Genomic DNA, 18641 nt, shown 5'->3' with positions numbered 1-18641 from the left:
TATCTAGGTAAGTGGAAGCAAAAGTGTAAACATAGTAGGTGTTTAATAAGTAACCTGTAATCCTAGGTGTGCCCAACTTTAGTGACTCTATTTTTACTTCATCTTTATGATACTGATTGAGCACCTACTGTGTGCCTGGCCCTGTCCTAGGTGCTGGGGATACAACAGTGACCAAGACAGAAAGCCCTGCCCTCGGGGGCTGACGGTCAAGTGCTGTAGGTGTCTTCTAGGTGGCTGCCCTTCCCACATGGGCTGGATTATAAGATCTTGTCCCCATGTGTACCCAGACCTGCTGACACAAGGGTGGCCTCTTGACCAGGGGCTGGGCTGGCCCATTCAGACTCTCCCTTCTGGGAATTTAGGACTGAGCAGGGACCCTCTGGGTCAGCGGCTACAGACGCTGGACTGGGGGCCTGTGAGTCTGAGGCTGCAGGTCTCTCCATGTGAGGCCACTGGTCTGAAGAGGGTGGGGGTGCTGGGCTTTTGCTGACAGACGCTGGTGTCTGGGCTGGGGTCTGCAAACCACATCTCCCACACTCCCTTGACAGCTGGCTCCCTACATCCCGTCAGTGGGAGCCACGGCCAGAAGGCCAGACGGGGGAGGACAGGAGAAGGGACTCGTTCTGCTGCCAGTGTGGCTCTGTATTGTGGGCTGGACCATGTCTTCCCAAAAGACACATTCAAATCCTAACCCCAGGTACCCGTGAACGTGACCTTATTCGGAAAAAGCGTCTTTGTGGATGTCATCAAGTAAATATGAGGTCATAATGGAGTAGGGTGGACCCTAAATCCAATATGACTGCTGCCCTCCTAAGAGGGAAGTTGACACAGACACACAGGGAGCAGGCCACGTGACGACGGAGGCAGACGTTGGAGCAAAGCTGCCCCAAGCCAAAGAACGCCAAGAGGACCCTCCCCGAGCGGCTCTGGAGGGAGCCTGGCCCTGCCGACACCTCGATCAGGATTCTAGCCTCCAGAACTGTAGGAGGACAAGTTTCTGTTGCTTTAAGCCACCAAGTTTGTGGTACTTTGTTACAGCAGCCACAGGAAACCAGTACCGACTGCAACTGTCCAGGGGCAGCAGACGGCCAGGGTGCCAGCACTCCCTTGAGGGGGCAGGGGCAGCCAGCTGGGTCGGTAACACCCTGCCTTTCTTTTAATTCCCCAGTCCAGGCCTTCCTACTGTTGGCAGTCCCTGGTGACTTCAGTGTCCTCTGTTTGTTCTTTCAACCCTGCGTAGCCAATCGCCGTATTAAATCCCCTCTGCTGGAAACACCTAGACAGTTTCTGATCTGACTGGACTCTGACTGCTCCAGGGAGAGCGAGAACATAACCAGTATCCTCTGTAACTAGATGGGCTGTGGGAGCAGCTCTCGGCCCCAGTAGTTTTTCTCTCAGTGGAACCCAGCGGGTCTCCAACGGGGGAGATTCTATCCCTTCCCCCAGGGGACATTTGGCAATGTCTGCAGATACAGCTGGTCATCACACCTGGGGGTGGGATGGCATCTGGTGGGTGGAGGCTGGGGCTGCTGCTCAACACCCCACAATGCACAGGATGTCCCCCCAGAGAAGGATCCAGCTCCAAACGTCAACAGTGCTGAGGGTGAGGAAGCCCGGTTAACCTCATTCCCAGTGGACTCAGAGACGCCTGGGAGGGAGCAGGTCTGCGACACAGTCACGTTGCAGGGAAACCGTGCTCCTGAGGCGGAGCTGGGTCTGGGGAGCCCGCCCTCGCACGTCCACAGACTCACCAGAAAAGAGCAGAGGAAGATGAAGGAGACAAAGTAAAAATAAGCAAACTCGTTGCCACACTCGGGAGTCAGGATGCCAGAGTTCTTATCACACGGCTTTCCGCTGAGGCACGAAAGCATGATGTTGTGCCAAGCCTCCCCGGTGGCGCTCCTGAGGGCAGAGCGGGGGCGTCAGGGACCTGGGCGCCCAGCCCTGGACACCAACGCCCCCCAGGGAGGCAGAGCACTTGGGCTCTGGAGCTGGACTGGCATGGGTTCAAGTCCCAGGTAAGCCACTCTTTTCTCTGGAAGCTCAGAGAGGTGACTCTCATCCTAGGCTGTGCAGAGGATTTTTAAAAGCCTGTAAGAGGCTTTTAAAAAATGCTGATGACATGCCTCTGATGACATGCCCCACTCCCACAGACGTGGATTCAGTTGGTCTGGGGTGGGGCCCTGGGGACACAGATATGATTTAAAAGCTTCCTTCCCTCCAGGTGATTGTCGTCTCTTACTATTTTCTCCCTAGGTTACTTTGCTCCAGGCACATTGGGCTCCTCCCTGTCCTCAAATGTGCCAGCCATGCTTCTGCCTCAGGGCCTTTGCACTTGCTGTACCTTCTGCTGGACTGCCCTTCCTCAGATATCCACATGGCTCCTTCCCTCACTTATTTCTGTCAAATGTCACCCCCCTCCAGAGAGGTGTGACCTCTCAGCTCTCCATTCCTTTACTTGTTGTTGCTAAACTAAAAAAAAGAAATGTTATGCGAAAATCTGCATAACATAAAGCTTATAATTTTAATCATTTTCAAGTGTATAATTCAGAGGCATTAAGCACATTCACAATGCCGTGTACCCATTACCACCATCCGCTTCCAGAACCTTTTCATCTACCACACACTGGAAATTTGTACTCATCAAACAATGACTCCCCATTCTCCACTCAGCCAGCCCCTGGCAATCTCTAGTCCACTTTTTTTCTTCAATAAATTTTCCCATTCTAGGTACCTCACATAAGTGGAATCATACATTATTTGTTCTTTTGTGCCTCCATTTCCCTCTGAATCTGCAGTTTTATCCCCTTCGAGCATTCTCTATAATTAGTTTACCCATCGCCTCTCTCCCTCACTAGAATATAAGCTTGGTGGATATTAATAAAAGAAACCTTAGCTAACTTGGAGCCGGGAAGGCCTGCAGAGGGAGCTCTCACTCCCTACCACACATCCTCAGTTACACAGAACAGGACGAGAGGATGCCTTTCACCTTCGACAGGAAGCAAAAGGACTTGAACACTGAAGGAAGATTTCTCTTCTCACCCTGCAACGACCCAGCCAATGAGAAACCGCCTAGCTCAGCCAATGAGAAACCGCTGCAACCCTGAGCTGTTGCTTTCCCCCATGGACTTTCCTTTAGAACAGCCTCTTCTAATCCCCCTTTCTCTCTATAAAAGCAGCTCCCTCCTTTGTTTTCTGGATTTGCCCATGGTTCCCCATAGCACGCACATCCCGAGTTGCAATTCTTTTGGCTACTCCCGAAAACACTCAAGTTGAGGGTAAAATAACCGGCAAATTTGCTTTTTAAGTTGACGGCTTCCAGAAGGCAGAGAATGTCTCTTTCTGCTCTGTCTCTGGTGCCTGAAGCAGTGCCTGGCACACAGTAGGTGCTCAGTAGACCTCGGCTGAATGAAGGAAGGAACTCTAACGTGCAGCCAAGGTTAAGAATCAAGCCTCAGAGTCCCTAATCCTCAGTTTCTTCACCTGTCAGATGGGGTTGCCGAGAATTCCCGCCCCACAGGCTAGTCAGGAGGAGTCAGTGAGATAAAGCCAGAAAACACCTTCCCTGCTTGTGTCCCAGGGCCTCGGCTCGGTCCTGCCAGGGGCCCTGGGGTCCCCAGGCCCAACCCAGGCCTCACTGGAACGGAGCCAGCAGAAGAGGAGAAGAGGACAGCCCCCAAGAGAAGGGAGAGGCCAGCCCCCCGCCAAGAGAAGGATGAAGCACGCCCCGCCCACCCAAGAGAAGGATGAAGCATGGCCCCCCCCAGGAGGATGAAGCATGGCCCCCCCCCGGAGAAGGATGAAGCGCGCCCCCCCCAGGAGAAGGACGAAGCGCGCCCCCCCCAGGAGGAGGATGAAGCGCCCCCAGGAGGAGGATGAAGCGCGCCCCAGGAGGAGGACGAAGCGCGCCCCCAGGAGGAGGATGAAGCGCCCCCAGGAGGAGGATGAAGCGCGCCCCAGGAGGAGGATGAAGCGCCCCCAGGAGGAGGATGAAGCGCCCCCAGGAGGAGGATGAAGCGCCCCCCAGGAGGAGGATGAAGTGCCCCCAGGAGGAGGATGAAGCGCCCCCCTCACCGGAAGAGAAGCATGAGCGCCTGGAAGAAGGTCCGGAAGTTGTTGTGCTCGGTGATCTGGAACTCGTCCTCGTCGCTGTCCTCGTCCTCCACGTCGATGCCGATGTTGCCGAACACCTGGGGAGGGGCAGGTTGACGACCAGGGGGCGCCCCGCCCGCGGCTGCCTCCCCCCGGGGACGCTGGCCCCCGCACCTGCATCCCGATGATGGCGTAGATGAAGAACAGCATGGCAATCAGCAGACAGACGTACGGCAGGGCCTGGCGGGAAGGGCGGCCGTGAGGGAGGGCGCTGCGCCCCTCAGTTTGCCTCCGCCGCCAGGGCCCCGCCCCGCCGGGGGGCATCGCAGGGCAAGGCTTCGGGGGGCTTCCCCCGGAGCTCTCGAGACACCCCAGGGGCAGGGAGTTAGACAAGAGCCCTGCAGACAGCAGCCTCAGCAGGTGCACGATCGGGGCCTTTCCACCTGGTTTCTAGACTCAGCCAGGGCGCGTGCAGGGGGGCGTCTGCGGTCCCTCCCAGCCCCGCGCGGGCGCGGGCAGGGGCTCACCTTGAAGGACTGCACAAAGGTCCAGAGCAGAATGCGGATGGTGTAACCCTGGCGGAGGAGTTTGATGAGCCGGGCAGCGCGGAAGAGGCGGAGGAAACTCAGGTTGATGAAGTTGTTCTGGGGAGACGGAGAAAGAGGGGTGACCGTCCGCCCACCCCCCCAGGGGCTCAGAGCCGTCACCACTCACAGAGGCCCCTACATGAAGCCAACCAACAGGAAAAAGCAAGCCAGACCCCAAATAAGGAGGGAGAGGAGAGAAAGCACTATTAATGCAATGGTGCCGAGGAAAAACTGGAAAAAGGAACGAAGTCGGGGAAGAGAGGGTGGGAGGGAGGAAGAGGCATCAACTCAAAAGCATAAGCCCTCCCGGCCAGCCCCACCCGCCACGGGGAAAAGAAAAGAAAAAGGAAGGAAGAGAAAGGAACGGGTGGGGCGCGGAGGGGGGAAGAAATAACAAAAAAAACGAGGAAAAGAAAATATATCCGAATCATCCAATCAGGAAAAAAATCGAGATGGTTTTTGTTTCTCCCAACAACCAAATGCACTGAGACAAGAGGACACAAGCGGGGCAAGTAGCCGAATCCGTCACACGGTGCGAGGCACAGACACCAGGGCGGGGGGTGGCAGCCAGCGCGCGGGCCTGGTGGACGCGGCGGTGCCGAGGGCATGTTACGCTCCGGGCCAGAAATGCATCTGTCGTGGACTCACCGGGCCCCCTGCCCTGCCCTGCCCTGCCCTGCCGAGCTGCCCACCCGCTCCTGCCCGCCCTGACCGCACCCACGCCAAGAGGAGCAGCGGAGGACGTCTTGTCTTACCCCCTTGGCGAGCGGGCATGGGGAGGACGGGAGGGAGCTGGGGCTGTTCTGCCGCAGGGCGAGTCCTCGCTGCCCGCTGAGTCGGAGAAGATGCATTTGGGGCCCTTTTCCCCCCTCTCAGGGATGGCTTCTCAGCTTCTGGGGTGGGTGGAGTGGCACGGGACCAGGCCTGCGGGAAGCAGGAAGCACGCAGCGCCCGTGGGTGGCTGAGCTCCGCATCGGCCGGGCCCACCGAGGGGCCGGTGCTGGGGGCGGGGAGGGGGCCGTCCCTGCCCCCAGGACCTCCCTGGGCGGCCCCTGCCTCTGCTCCAAGACCCCTGTCTAGTCACTGCCTTGCTCCTCCCGCCCAAGCCAGAGAACCCCGGGGTCGGGGGTGAGGGGCAGACAGCCGGCGGGGGCCGGGGGCTGCCAGAGAAGGTGGGCGCCTCATGTGACTGTCCGCGGGCTTGCCTGCTGGGGTCTCCAGGGGGCGCTGCTGGGGGGGGGGCAGGAGGCTAGAAGTCACAAATGGACCAAATCGGGCTCCTCAAGCTCTTTTCTTGGGCCTGAACAGATTTTTTTTTTTTTTAATTAAACATAGTTGCCAGTGTTTAAAAATCAGATTTTGCTCCCAGATCTGGCTTTCTGGCAACCCTGGCCCTGCTTCCTGCCTGGCAACGGTTAGCTGGGGCCCAGCTGTGCCTGCCCCCCAGAAGCAGGCCACACATCCTCCAGCACCACGGCCCCGCGTTCTCATAAGGGCACCTGCTCTCCTGGCTTACGGCCTCTGCTTGGCCCCGGAGGCGTCTGCGTCTGGGACCCTGCCTCAGGCAGACAAGGAAATCTCCACTGCTCAGTCACCAGGGGACGGAGGCAGAGGGGCTGTACTGGACTCTGTTCCACGGGACCTGGAGGAGCCCCAGACACGAGCCGTGGAGCAAGATTTAAACTGGCCTGGCCCTCCCCACCCAGTGGCACAGGGGTGACCACACAGGTTGCCCCGAAAGTGACAGGGCCCCTTTTGGCCTCAAAAGTTGGGATGATGAGTTATGTGGGAGTCCTATGCGGTGGTCCCCAAGGGCTGCCTGGGAGCCGAGAGGCAGGGAGGGGGTGTCGAGGAATCTCTGGGGCTGGCAAGAGGCCTCTGGCCTACTGGCCAAGCCCAGGGTGCTCTCTGGGACATGTCACTCGGCCCTTAGACCCCCAGGGTGGGGGAGAGGCAGGGGGCTCCTGCCCCCGCCACACTGGGCCCACCCACTGTGACAGTGGCCCAAGTGCCTCGAATAAGCCCCCAACCCAGCTCGGCTAAGAGAGAGTCACCCTCTATGCCCCACGGACCTGACTGCCAGCCCTGCCTGGCCACCCAGCTCCGCCTGGGGACGGGACCTATGGCCCAGGTGTCCCCAGCCCCCTCCCATCCGTTCCCAGAGTGCAAGCCATCCCTTCACGGGGTGGGACATAACATGGGGACTCGGCCCAGCATGCAAAGGCAGGCGGCCCTGGAAACAGCCTTGGGCTGGGGCGGAGCGGGGAGCCTACCACCATGCGGGAGAGGCAGGGGGTCTCGGAGGGACGCGTGCGGAGCATGCTGCCCTTCTCGGAGCAGGGTGAGCAGAGACACATGGGGGAGTAGGGGTGGGGATGAGAAGTCCAGGTGACGGGGTGGGGGAAGGTGCTAGTCGGCCCTCATCCAACTCTCCACCCTCCTCCTGGGTCTGCCCTTCACGTGCTCACAGAACCTCCGCGACCCCCGTCTTCCAGGTTTCCATCTTTCAACTGCAGCCTGGAAGCTGGCTTCTCCTCCAACCTTGCCCTGTGCTGCCCAGTCCCAGGGGGCCAGGGCCGGACGCAGGCCCTGGAAAGCTTGCTCAGGGGTGCGAGTGCCAGGAGGACACAGGAGCCACCCGCTCGGGGCTCCAGAGAAATCCTGCTGCTGGCAGACCCCACTTCCAGCCCAGACCTGGCCTCTGAGCTCCAGACCCCATAACCACCCGCCCGCCTGACTTCTTCCGGGGTGTTCTTAAAGGCACCTCAAACCCACCCTGTCCACACCCATGCTCTTCCCCCACCTGGCCCTCTCCTGGCATTCCCTAACCTCCATCTCCCGGTTCAAGCCAGACGCAAGTCCCTCCAGGCGCCCCTCCCCCCCAGCCCAGACCTGACCCAGGTCCTGGAGAGGCCCCTGCTCAGATGCCCAGTCCTCCCACTGCTCTGTCTCTCCTGCTGGGATTCCTGGTGCCCACCTCCAGCCCAGCCCCCTGCCCAGCTCCCTGCTCTGCAGCCCCAGAGATCTTGTCTAATCACACTTCTGATGGCTCCTCCCCTGCTCCATATCCTCCCAGGCTTCCACAACAAGGCCCCAGGGGCCTGGCCCCTTCTGCCCTCCTCACTTTCCCTGGGCCAGCCTGCCTCTGCTGTCTTTGCAGACCCCGACCCCTCCTCCCTCCTGCCACAGGGCCTTTGCACATGCTGTCCTGGGCCTCCACTGCCCTTTTCTCCCCTCTCTGCCTTGTTAATGCTGCTCATCCTTCAGCTCGCAGCACAGTTGCAATTTCAAGTGAGTCTGAGGGGTTATTTGGCCAATGCCTCCCTCTCCCGCCTTGACTGGAGGCAAGGAGGAGGCAGTGACGGTGTCTGTTTCTGCCCACCCCTCCACCTGTGGCACTGAACTGGGGCTCATTCAGTGTTTGGATGAGTGCATGTGTACCGCTAGCAGGGGAGGATCCACTGCAAAATGCCATTGGGGGTCCTTCAAGGGGGCTGGGGGGTGGAGGAGGGGCAGAGGCTGGTGGGATTTCACAGAGCGAGGAGTGTGCAGGGAGCTGAATAAGTGAGGAGAGGGATGGGGATGGTGTGTGCTGGGGTGGGGGTACGGGGCGCAGGTGGATGGACGTGACGGACGGGAGGGATACTGTGTGCGTGTGTGCAGGGGGAGAGGAGAGAGAAAGAGGGCATGAGAGGCAGAGACTGAGCAAGAAGGAGGAGAGGGCATGTGTGTGCAGTGCCCGTGTGTGTGTGGGGGGCGCGCGTGTGTGTGCATGTCTGGGCTGCTGGAGGGCCTCGCTGGTCGGCCCGTGTGGAAGCAGCCAGCCCCCAGTCCCGGCCTGAGAGCCCTGCCCGCACGCTGCCGGGCCCTCAGACCTCCTGCATCGGACTTGGAGATTTCCGTCTCTGCCGGCCAAGCCCACAGAGGTCTCGGGCCTGGGAGGGGACGAGGGTCGGGTGGAGCTCTCCACGGAGCCGAACAGGGGACAGGAGGGACGAGAGGGTGGCTGAGGGCTCTGAGGGCCGGGATGGGGCGGGAGACCCGGCCGGCCGACTCATCCTGTTGGGGGCGCTGCACGGGGGGAACCCATCCCTTTCTCTGCAGAAGACGCAAACCAACCCAAACAGAAAACCCCAATTGAGAACCCAGAGAAAACAACCAGAGAGAGAGACTGCAGGGGTGGGGAGGGAGGGGGCTGGGGGGTGGAGGGACGACAGACGGACGGGGTAGGGATGGGGGACGGGCGTCAGGCAACCCAAGTCAGAAGCCCAGGGCTTGGCGAGCATGCTGATGCGAGAGGATGCGTCCACAGTTAATGTAAGGCATTTAGACTTCAGAAAGAAGTAAGACCAACCGGATTCTAGATGCGGATGTTGAAGATGGAGGGGGAGCGGGCGGGCGGGGGCGGTTGGGAAGGCGAGTTCAGCGTTTTTTAGGTTGATTTGTAACCAGAGCCAAAAAACCAATGGGTTTCGGTTCCCGGGCGGGGAGTGGGGTGGTGGTGGGTTGGGAGATAGTCATTGGTGTATGGGCACACAGACCACGTCATGGATGGACAAATGGATTTCATAGTGCATTTTGATTGGATGAGTGTTTCAGACGGCGTTGCGCCAAGATACAGTTTAAAGAGCAGGCATGAAAAGAGACAAGACAAGAAACACAGTCATTATCCATCGCACGCAGGGCAAACCCACATCACCCCGGCCACTTGGGGGTGCAGCTGAGGCCCGGTGGGCCCCACGCCCTCGCCCCCCCAAACTCTGGGACTTGCCCTCCGGAGGGCCTGACTCCCCCGCCTCAGCCTGGCTGAGCTCTGCCCTCAGACCTGGGGGGCTTACCTGGGAGGGAGAAAGGGGTGGCTGTGGGCTCCCTGCCTGGCAGGGCGGGCCTCCCCCTACTCCAGGTTGGGAGTTTATCGTCCTAAAAGGGTCCAAACGCCCACCCTCTATCTTTCCCTCCAAATGATTACAATTCAGGGCCTGGGGGCTGCCTCGCAAAATGCAATCCCAAAGACATTCACGGTAATAATATCAACAGAAATAATAATAATAACCACCATCTGTGAACTGCCTAATTCTGGCAGGTTCTGTGCCAAGCACTTTACGTCGATCGCTCTGACTTGTTAGAAGTTGCCATCTCCCTCCCTGAGACGGGGGCAGGTATTGTCTGTTTTGCTTTGTCCACGGCTCTGTCTCCAGCACCAATAACGAGGCCTGGTACACAGCAGGTGTTCATCCCATGCTTACTGAATGCAGGGGTGAATGCGAGGCTTGCAGGGATCTGATGTGGTTGGTTATGAAGCTTATCCCCACATACAGGACGAGAAAAGGTAACACAGCTCGTGGGGAGGGCTGTTTGACTACTGCAGTGGTCCTGACGTCCCCAAATTGGACCCCATGCCCCAGTCTCCTGCCCTCCCCATCTTGCAGCCAGGAGAACAGGCTGTTGGGGTCCAGCCCTATGAGTCTCTTACTGGCGACTGGAGGTTTCGACCAAATTCCTCCACCTGCCACACTGGAGTGGTGGGACACCCTTTCCAACCTCTTGATGCAGGGGGACATTGGTTCAAGGCTGCCTTGTGCTCAGCTGGGGATGGTAAGATATTCTGACTGCAAGTTGGGGCTCCAGGCCTCAGACAGAAGATGAGGTCCAGGCCCTGGCCCTCTGCCGGGCACAGCCCCCGGGTGGGCATGACCTCTCTAGAGGAAGGTGCCAAGGCGTCAGGTGCAGGTGAGGGGGAACTTCTGCCTTACTGGGGCTGCAGGCAAAGCGGTGTGGCCAGGACACCACGCGGAGGGGGCTGGGGGACGCCTCAGAGAATGGCCTCCTTTTGTGAGTAGCTCCCCAGTCCCACCAGCCCTCCAGGAAGGAAAAGTGGGCCAGTTCATCCCTTTCTGCTGGGGGCTCAGATGGCGACACCCCAGGGAACCCTAGCGTGCCCTGAGGAGTCACCAGGTCTGGCTGCGTGACCTTAGGCAGGTCCCTCACTTCCCCGAGCGTTGCGCATCAGTTTCCTCATCTGTGAAATGGGGCAACACCCTCTCAGGCCCCACTCCACCCAGACCTGTTCTCCACTCTGCTCTGCTGGTTCCGAGCATCCTCCCGGCTCCCTGGCCTTCCGGCCCTCTTCCCGCCCCCTTCTGGCTGGGCTGGGACAGTAGGAGGGGCTGTCAGGAGACAGAGGGCAGGAGGAGAGAAAGGGGGGTATCCCCCCTCCACTGCTGCTCTCTGCCTGCCTTGCCCTCCTCTCTGGCAGGGGCTCTCTCCTCCCCCCACAGCTCCTGCCGGTCCCTCCCCATTCCGGCTCAGGTCTCCTCCTTGCTTTAACAACCCCGCCCCCGGGGGCAGGAAACAGCTCCCCAGGGTGGCTGGGCACCGGCGCCTCCCCTCCCCTCCGTGGGTGGTCTCTGCTTCCCAGGCCCTTCAGTGGAACCTCTGCTGGACTCCTTTTCTGTGCTGAGCCCCTGACCTGGGCCGCGAGCTAATCCACGTAAAACGCTTGGCACAGAGCCTGGCAGGCAGCGGGTGCCGTCCCAGTCGGATGTTCACATTGTCACTGTTACTGTGACGAGGCTGACACCAGCCCGGCCCTTGCCGCCACGCCCCTCGCCCTCCCACCCTCTCCACGAGGCTCCCCTCCCTCCCCTGCCTCCCGAGGGCCCTCAAGCCTGGGCTGGCTGGCGGGTGGCCCGGAGGCGTCTGGGACAGCAGCTCGGGGGCCCTGCATCTTCCAGACAAGGGGGAAGGACGGTGTGGCCTGTAGAGCCACCGCAGAGCGGTCCAGAGACCCCCACGTTGGGAACCCCCGGTCCCGGAGGAAGGTGGGCGTCCTGGGGACCCGCCTAAGGGCCTGGGAGAGGCGTCCTTGTTGGCCCCAGGGCCCAGGCTCCCACCTGACCATGAGCCAGAAGATGGTGAGTTCCAGCAGAACGGACGTGGAGCTGTTCTCTGGGCCCCAATACTGGGTGGGACTTGGGGGGCTCAGCCACGGGATCCTTTAAGTGTCTCAGCCCTCTCCATGCCCTCGTCCACATTATTGACACGTAAGTCAACAGCCAAGAAGCAGGCAAGTTCGCACTGCAGCGCGGGCCCTGCAGCCGTGGTTTGGGCATCCCACCTCCCCGAGCCACCACCCTCCCGGGGGCCCCCCTCGCCCCTGGGGGCCCCGTCTCCCTCTCTGGTCACGGTCAAGCGCCGGCTTGAGCCGGCTGCGGCTGTCGGGACCCATGCTGCTGGATGACCTCATCCCGCCCCGTCCCCCCTCTAGGCCAGAGAGAAGCCGGCTGGAAACTTACCCCAAACTCAGTCACGAGGATGTCAGTAATGCTGCCCAGAACAGTCACAAAGTCGAAGATGTTCCAGGCATCACGGAAATAATTCTAGAATGAGGACCCACAAGACAGAGATGCCAACGCGGGGCTCCGCGCCTGGCCCCCCTGGCCGGCCCCGGGGGCACGTGAGGGGCACAGCTGCCTGTCAGCTCAAGTGCCCGGGACAACCACAGCCATTCAAACAGCAAAACGGTGCAGTGCGGCTCTCAGTGTCATCTGTGTTGAGTGGCCTCCCCGGGGCCCCAGGCCTTCCCCCGTCGCGCCCGGCCTGGAGGGGCCTCCAGGGTCCGCTTCAGCTCTGCTGGGGACGAGGGCTGCCCTCCGGCTGTGCCCTGTCTCCCTGAGACCCCAGATGCCTTATAAATGACGTCATTGGGGTCCTCAGGAAGACCTTCACCCATTTACATGAGGTAAGTGAAGCTCAGAGAGCGACTCGAGCTGCGAGCAGCATGGAGGTGAACACTCAGGATTTGGACCCAGGCCTGGGCTAGTCTAGAGTCTATGCTCAGGACCCCACTGAATCAGGCCTGGGTACTGCACACTCGCTAAGAGAGCGGTCTCCGGGTTCACCTCCCAGCTCTGCTACTGTCCAGCTGTGTGGCCGTGGGCCAGTGACTTAACCTCTCTGTGCCTCCATTTCCTAACCTGGAGGAGAGAGACAGTAATGGGGCACAGGGGCTTTCCGGGCACACAGCAGGCTGCACGTCCGGGCCCCTCATGTGTAGATGGCTGGTGGGCTGTGAGCAGAGGCAAAGTGGGTCACTTCCTGGTCAGCGAGGGACTCGTCAGAACTCTCTCAACCCTGGCGGCCAGCAAGGGTCCAGAGGGCGGCTAATCTGTAAGCCTCGGTCCCTGAGTAACTGAGATGGCCAAGAGCTCCCTGCTGAGTGCCAACAAAACCTCTGCTGGTTGAAGGAACTGGGCTGTGGGGGCTGTTTGCTATGCAGCTTAACGTGGCCTGTCCTGACTGGTCCAGCCGGGACACGCGGGGACAGCGGCAGTGTTGTTATAACACTGAACTATTTCACACTGTCTGAGCCCACACCACGCAGCACCCCTGCCTGGGCTTGAGGTCTGGCTCAAACAGACGGCTCCCCTCAGGCTCAGCGATACCCACACCCAACGCAGGCCGTCCCAGTGTCCCCCCAAAGCAGAGGCCACGTCGGAGCTTGGGTCCCCTTCTGAGTGGTCAGCTCCTCCCCTGAGCATCGGACACCGCAGCAGCCCCTCTGCCTCACAGATGAGGCCCCGGGCTTTGGAGCTGTGCTGCCCAGGATCAAATCCTTTTAGCAAGTATGATGCAAATGTCCTCGGAGTTGGACCGTTTGGGCCTCAGGGCCCTCCTCTGGAAGACGGGGGTATAACAACAATCAGATAATGAATGTGAGCCACTGAGTGTGGGGGTTGGTATACAGTAAGTGCTCAATAGATGGATGTTGTCTTGCAGTCGTCTAGAAAGAATTCAGGCTACACTGGTATTTTTGGTATTTTAGCAGGTGCTGTTGGGGCCCGGCCCACATCCCCTCATGTTTCAACTGTGTGCCTTCGTTACTCTGCCCTGGGGCTTTCTCTGGCTGCATATTTGCTGGGGAATTAACAGCTCTCCTGGGAGCAACCCTTGACCATGCTGATGGGCACTGGAGGGTAAATACCCCAGCTCCCTCCCCGGCCAGTGGGATGACTCTGAAGTCCGTGCTCTCTGCCGCCTCCTGAGGCCCCCACTGGAACTGCACCCCAGTGCCCACAGTGGGAATGGACTTCCTAATGCACCCTGTACTGGCTGCCTTCCGGTTCCTGCTTCACTCCCCTCCCTCCCACTGTGCCTCCTGGGACCACCTCCCACATAAACTCCCTGCACTCAATCCTTGCCTCAGGCTCTGCTTCTGGGGGACCCCAAACAAAGACAACTTTCTAGGTTTCTGGCCACAGCTCTCAAGCCCCTGGACTAGAAGATTCCCCTCTGTCATCTAAACTCCACATGGAGAAGTTGGGGCTTCATCTAAAATTGAAGAGGGAGACTCTCCAGGCCCCCATGGGATTGTCAGGGTTGGGGAGATGGAGCCCCAGCCCCTGGTAGAAGAATCACTTCCCCACCAGAAAACCGGCTGGGAGTGAAAACATCGCCATGACTCAGCTGCACCGGGGAGGCTCATGCTCCGCCCAGCCCTGGAGGTGCATGTACCCCCATTCTGTAGATGTGCACACAGGAGTGAAGAGGCCAAGTGTCTTGTTCGAGGCCACTCAGCTAGACAGGCTGAGCCAAGATTTGCCCCCAAGAACGGGTTCTTCCCCACACACGTTCTGTGACCTGTCCTGGGTCACACGTTCCCAGAACTGGAACGCTGAGTTGGTGCCACGGCCCTGGCTGCAGGGTGCCTCCCCCCCGGCTGGTGCCCAGTGCAGGGCCCCACAACCCAGGCTGTACCTTGGACCCCCCGGGTGTCCTCATTAAAATACAGATTTGGGGGCCCCCACCTGACCAAGCGAATCAGAACCTCTGGGGCTGGGTCCGGGGCATCATTCAATTTTAGGAACCTCCCCAACTGCTTCTGATGGGGAGCAGGGCTGGGAGCCGCTGCTTGGGAGGAGGGAGGTGGGTGAGGAGCCTTATCGTAACCCTTCCTAGCATCTACTGAGCACTCAGAGCATGCCAGGCTTCATCCTCAGGCTCCAGACACACATTGTTTGCATTCGGGGTTTGCAAGAGCTCTTCCGAGGGAGAGGCAGAGGACGGGCCCTTCCTGTGATGGAGGAGAGACTGGTGAGGCGACAGCGCCCACATACGATCTGAATCGAGGTCTCCCTGGTGCCAAATCTGACGCCTGTTACCAGCCCAGGAAGCCAGGGTGAGGACCCAGCCTCCGCCCCTGGAGACCCGGCTGAGACCGCGGGCTGTGGCCCTTCTCTTCAGAGGTGGGCTACGTGGGTGGCCCGCAGGGAAGACATGCTGTGTCGTCTCAGCCCTGCCACTCACTGGGGACCTTCTGAGGTCACCCCAAGTCACAACCCATTAGCTCAGGCCCTCTTCACCTTTTTGTTTGTGCTATGAACCTCCTTGGCCATCTGGGAAGACCTCAGAGTAAACTTTGTAAATGCATAAAATAAAGTACCCAGGACTGCAAGGAGACCTGTTATACTGAAATACGGTGATCAAAATATTTAAGAAAATGGTGACCTAACGATGAATGCACTTCTTCAGCGTGAAGTTCCAGCTGAAGGAGCCAGTTCAACATGAAATAGCTTCCAGCTGTAGGTTTAATAATGATTTTGAAGCAACGATGAACGCAAACTAAATTTTGAGGGACCTACACCCTCTTGAATGCATTGTGAAGATATCTGATTTCTATCGGTGACCCAGAGTGTATGGGTGATACTGCAGGGTTTGTTGTCTGCCTTCCAGATGGAAGGAAGTGCTAAAGTCTAGTTAGCGGCTGGTGAAAAATAAAATATGTAATTTTTTCACATCTAATTTCACGCCCCCCCCCCCACAGATCCCTTTGGGGGTCAATGGGCCTCAGGTTGAGACCACTTGCATGAGTGGGAGATTAAATCAAGTTAGGGGGTCATGAGCTGCATTAAAAAAAAGAGGAAACGGAATCGAGTAGAATAAACAACTTCAAAGCCCAGGGCATGCGATAAGAGTGGACGCCGATTTTGTGAAAGTGTCATCTCGGCTGTCTACCTGCTCGTCTGCGTGCTGGGCTCTGCTGTAAAATGTGTTTCTTACTGCGGATGGTGGTTAGAACAGTTTGACGCCATGGACTTAGCCTGTCTGGATCTCAGTTTCCTTGTGTCTAAAAGGGATGACGGTTACTCCCCCCCATCGGATCACTTCGAGGAAGGACTGAATAGACACGCGCCCGGCACACGGTAACCGTGAACGTGCTGGGTCTCACTGGTGCTCCTGGACAGGCACAAGGCGCCTGAGCCGGGTCTGTGGGTGTGGAGGATGCTCAAACCACCACTGGGGCTGCGGCTCATGGGGCCAGGTGGGGAGACCAGCACCCAGTGCCCCCGGGCTCCCCTAACCCCCGGCTCCAGCCCCAGGCTGTACTTACCAGAATCCCGAAGGCCATGACTTTCAGCAGACACTCCAGGGAGAAGAGGGAGGTGAAGACGATGTTGAACACTCTCAGAGCATTTTCATACGCAACCGAAGCCCCGTAGAACTAGGGGAGGAAGGAGGAAGGGCGGGGGGTCAGCGGGCAGGGCAGGGATGGGGGGGGGCTCTGTGGCCGTCCCTTCCCAGCGGGCAGGACTCGGTGGCTCCCTGCTGCCATCCTGTGGAGCCGCCCGGGCCCCAGGCCAGCTCTTCACGGCTGGGCTCAGCTTTTCTCATCAAAATGAAAACTCCTGTCTCAGTCCTGTCTCGGCCTCCCGGACCCGGGACAGCCTGGCCCCATGGGGCTCCCGCGGGGTGCAGGAGGCTGCTCAGCACCCCCTCTGCGGTAGTCTCTTTATTTTCCAGATCTCTCTCTCAATCCTCACCTGCACACTCCCATGAGACCACTCCCCAGGCCAAGGTTTAGAACATCTCCAGCACCCCAAAAAGTTTCCTTGTACCCCTTCCCAGCCAATAACCCGCCCGGGGTAACCACTATTCTGAATCTTCGTGAAAAATTCTTGTCCAAACTACTTAATCAGATTCGAGTCTATAACCTTTCGACCTAAGTACCAGGTTACAGGAAATACGGCGATGGAGGAAGAGTCACAGCGCCCCACGAGGAACCAGCGCACCCGGGGCTGGCATGGTTTTCAGTCCACTCCTCTGGTCTTCCCAAAAAGTCAACAGCGAGGAAAAAAAAAAAAAAACAAGGAATGGGGCGAACGGAGCTTTAAAAGACAAAAACCAGAAGCTGTGTGTAGCTGTTTACATCTCGGCTCAAAAAACAACTTGCTGTAAAAGACATTTTGGGGACAATTCCATACGGATCTTAGAGAACTATCACTAATCTTGTGAAGCATAAGGATATGTAGGAAAATATTCTTGATTTTTAAAAATACATACTGAAGAATTTAAGGGCAAAATAGGGTCATGTCTATCATTTAAAATACTTTAAAAAATAGATGAAATGTCCAGAATAGGTAAACCCATAGAGACGGAAAGCAGATTAGCGGTTGCCACCGGCTGGGGGAGAGGGAATGGGGAGTAACTGCTTAACAGGTACATGGTTTCCTTTTGGGGTGATGGAATGTTCTGGAACTAGATAGAGGTGGTGGTTGCAAAACATGGTAAAGGTACTAAATGCCACTGAATCATACACTTTAAAATGGTTAATGTGATGTGATGTGAATTTCACCTCAATAAAAAAAATAAGAAAAAAATTAGATGAAGTAAACATAGCAAAACGTGGCAGGTGGTAACTCTGGGTGATGGAGGCTGGGGCTTCATGAGAGCCTGGACATCAGGGTGCGGTGCGGGGACCCGCAGCATCAGCGTCACCGGGATGCTGGCTGGAAATGCAGAATCCCAGGCCCACCCGGACCTGCTGAACCCGAATATGCATTTAAGATCCCCAGATGATCCGTGAGCACATTAGTTTGAGAAGTGCCGCGCTACACTCTCCACTCTTCTGTCTGTCTGAAACTGGTCACAATCACGACAACAAAACGATGAAAGAATTTGCTTATAGAGGCGAGTTTTCAGGCAAAGATACGCACTGCTTTTTTGCCAGTTCAAAAATGAGCAGCTTCAACTTAGTGTTTTTGAAGCACTGAGAAATGTGCTAACACCTTTGTGTAAATTTTCTCATTCAATCCTCATGCCCACGTGGGTCGAGGGGGAAGGTGCTATCATCATCATTCCCATTTCATTGACAGGGAAACTGAGGCCTGAGAAGTTGCTGGTCACTTGGGCAAAGTTAATGCTGAGTTAAACGGCAGAGCTGGGCTGGAGTCCGGGCCCTTGGTCTCCAAACCAGAGGGAAAGGTTCTGACTTTCCACCCTGAGGAGGCTGCATGGCCCTGGGGTCACAAGACCCTTGCCTGCCCCCCTTCCTCATTTCATCCATCAAACATTTGTTGAGGGCCTCCTGTTCGCTCTGAGCCAGCCCTCACTGAACCCCAGGAATCCAGGGGTGACCAGGACGGGTCTGGCGCCTCAGAGCTCATGGGTGGAGACCGTTGGGCAACCTGACCCTGGTATATGGCATGTGAGGTAACCCACAGGATGCTGGCAAAGCCGGGCACCTTGTGCCGTCCTGGGAGGCCAGGGAGGGCTTCCTGGAGGAAGGGCTGTGCACGTGCAGCTGGAAGGAACTGGCCAGGCAGAGTGGTGGGAACAGCGTGTCAGGCAGAGGGAACAGCGGGAGCAAAGGCTCGGCGGTGACACGCGTGTGGTCTGCCCGGGAGACGTAGCCGATGGTCCCGTTGTGTGGGGAGCGGGCGGGCGTGTGGGCAGGACTTCGGGGCCACGCGGGGCGGCGCTCACCTTCATCATGAGCACGATGGTGTTGAGGGCGATCATGGCCATGATGGTGTACTCGAAGGGCGGGGACACCACGAATTGCCACATGCGATACTGGAAGCTCTGCTTGTTCTGTGGCATGTGCCGGGTCAGCGGCTTGGCGCTGATGGCGAAGTCGATGCAGGCCCTCTGCGGGGAGAGGCCCGCGGCGTGAGCGCCGCGCGG

General features: G+C 58.3%; 1 protein-coding gene across 1 annotated transcript in view; it reads right to left on the bottom strand.

Annotated features, from left to right (window-relative positions):
- Positions 1-18641, bottom strand: part of CACNA1A (calcium voltage-gated channel subunit alpha1 A) — a 218642-nt gene that overhangs the window by 26324 nt on the left and 173677 nt on the right. The window contains 7 exon segments of the mRNA XM_087425368.1: positions 1752-1902; positions 4075-4190; positions 4267-4332; positions 4620-4736; positions 11975-12058; positions 16069-16179; positions 18441-18605. Of these exon segments, the coding sequence (XP_087281494.1) occupies positions 1752-1902; positions 4075-4190; positions 4267-4332; positions 4620-4736; positions 11975-12058; positions 16069-16179; positions 18441-18605 (810 nt within the window).

This window comes from Ceratotherium simum, chromosome 39 (assembly GCF_057802395.1).
Source record: "Ceratotherium simum simum isolate JZ-2026a chromosome 39, ASM5780239v1, whole genome shotgun sequence".
Lineage (NCBI taxonomy): Eukaryota > Metazoa > Chordata > Mammalia > Perissodactyla > Rhinocerotidae > Ceratotherium > Ceratotherium simum.
Note: the sequence above shows the minus strand (reverse complement) of the source record. Positions and strands in the feature narration are given on the sequence as shown.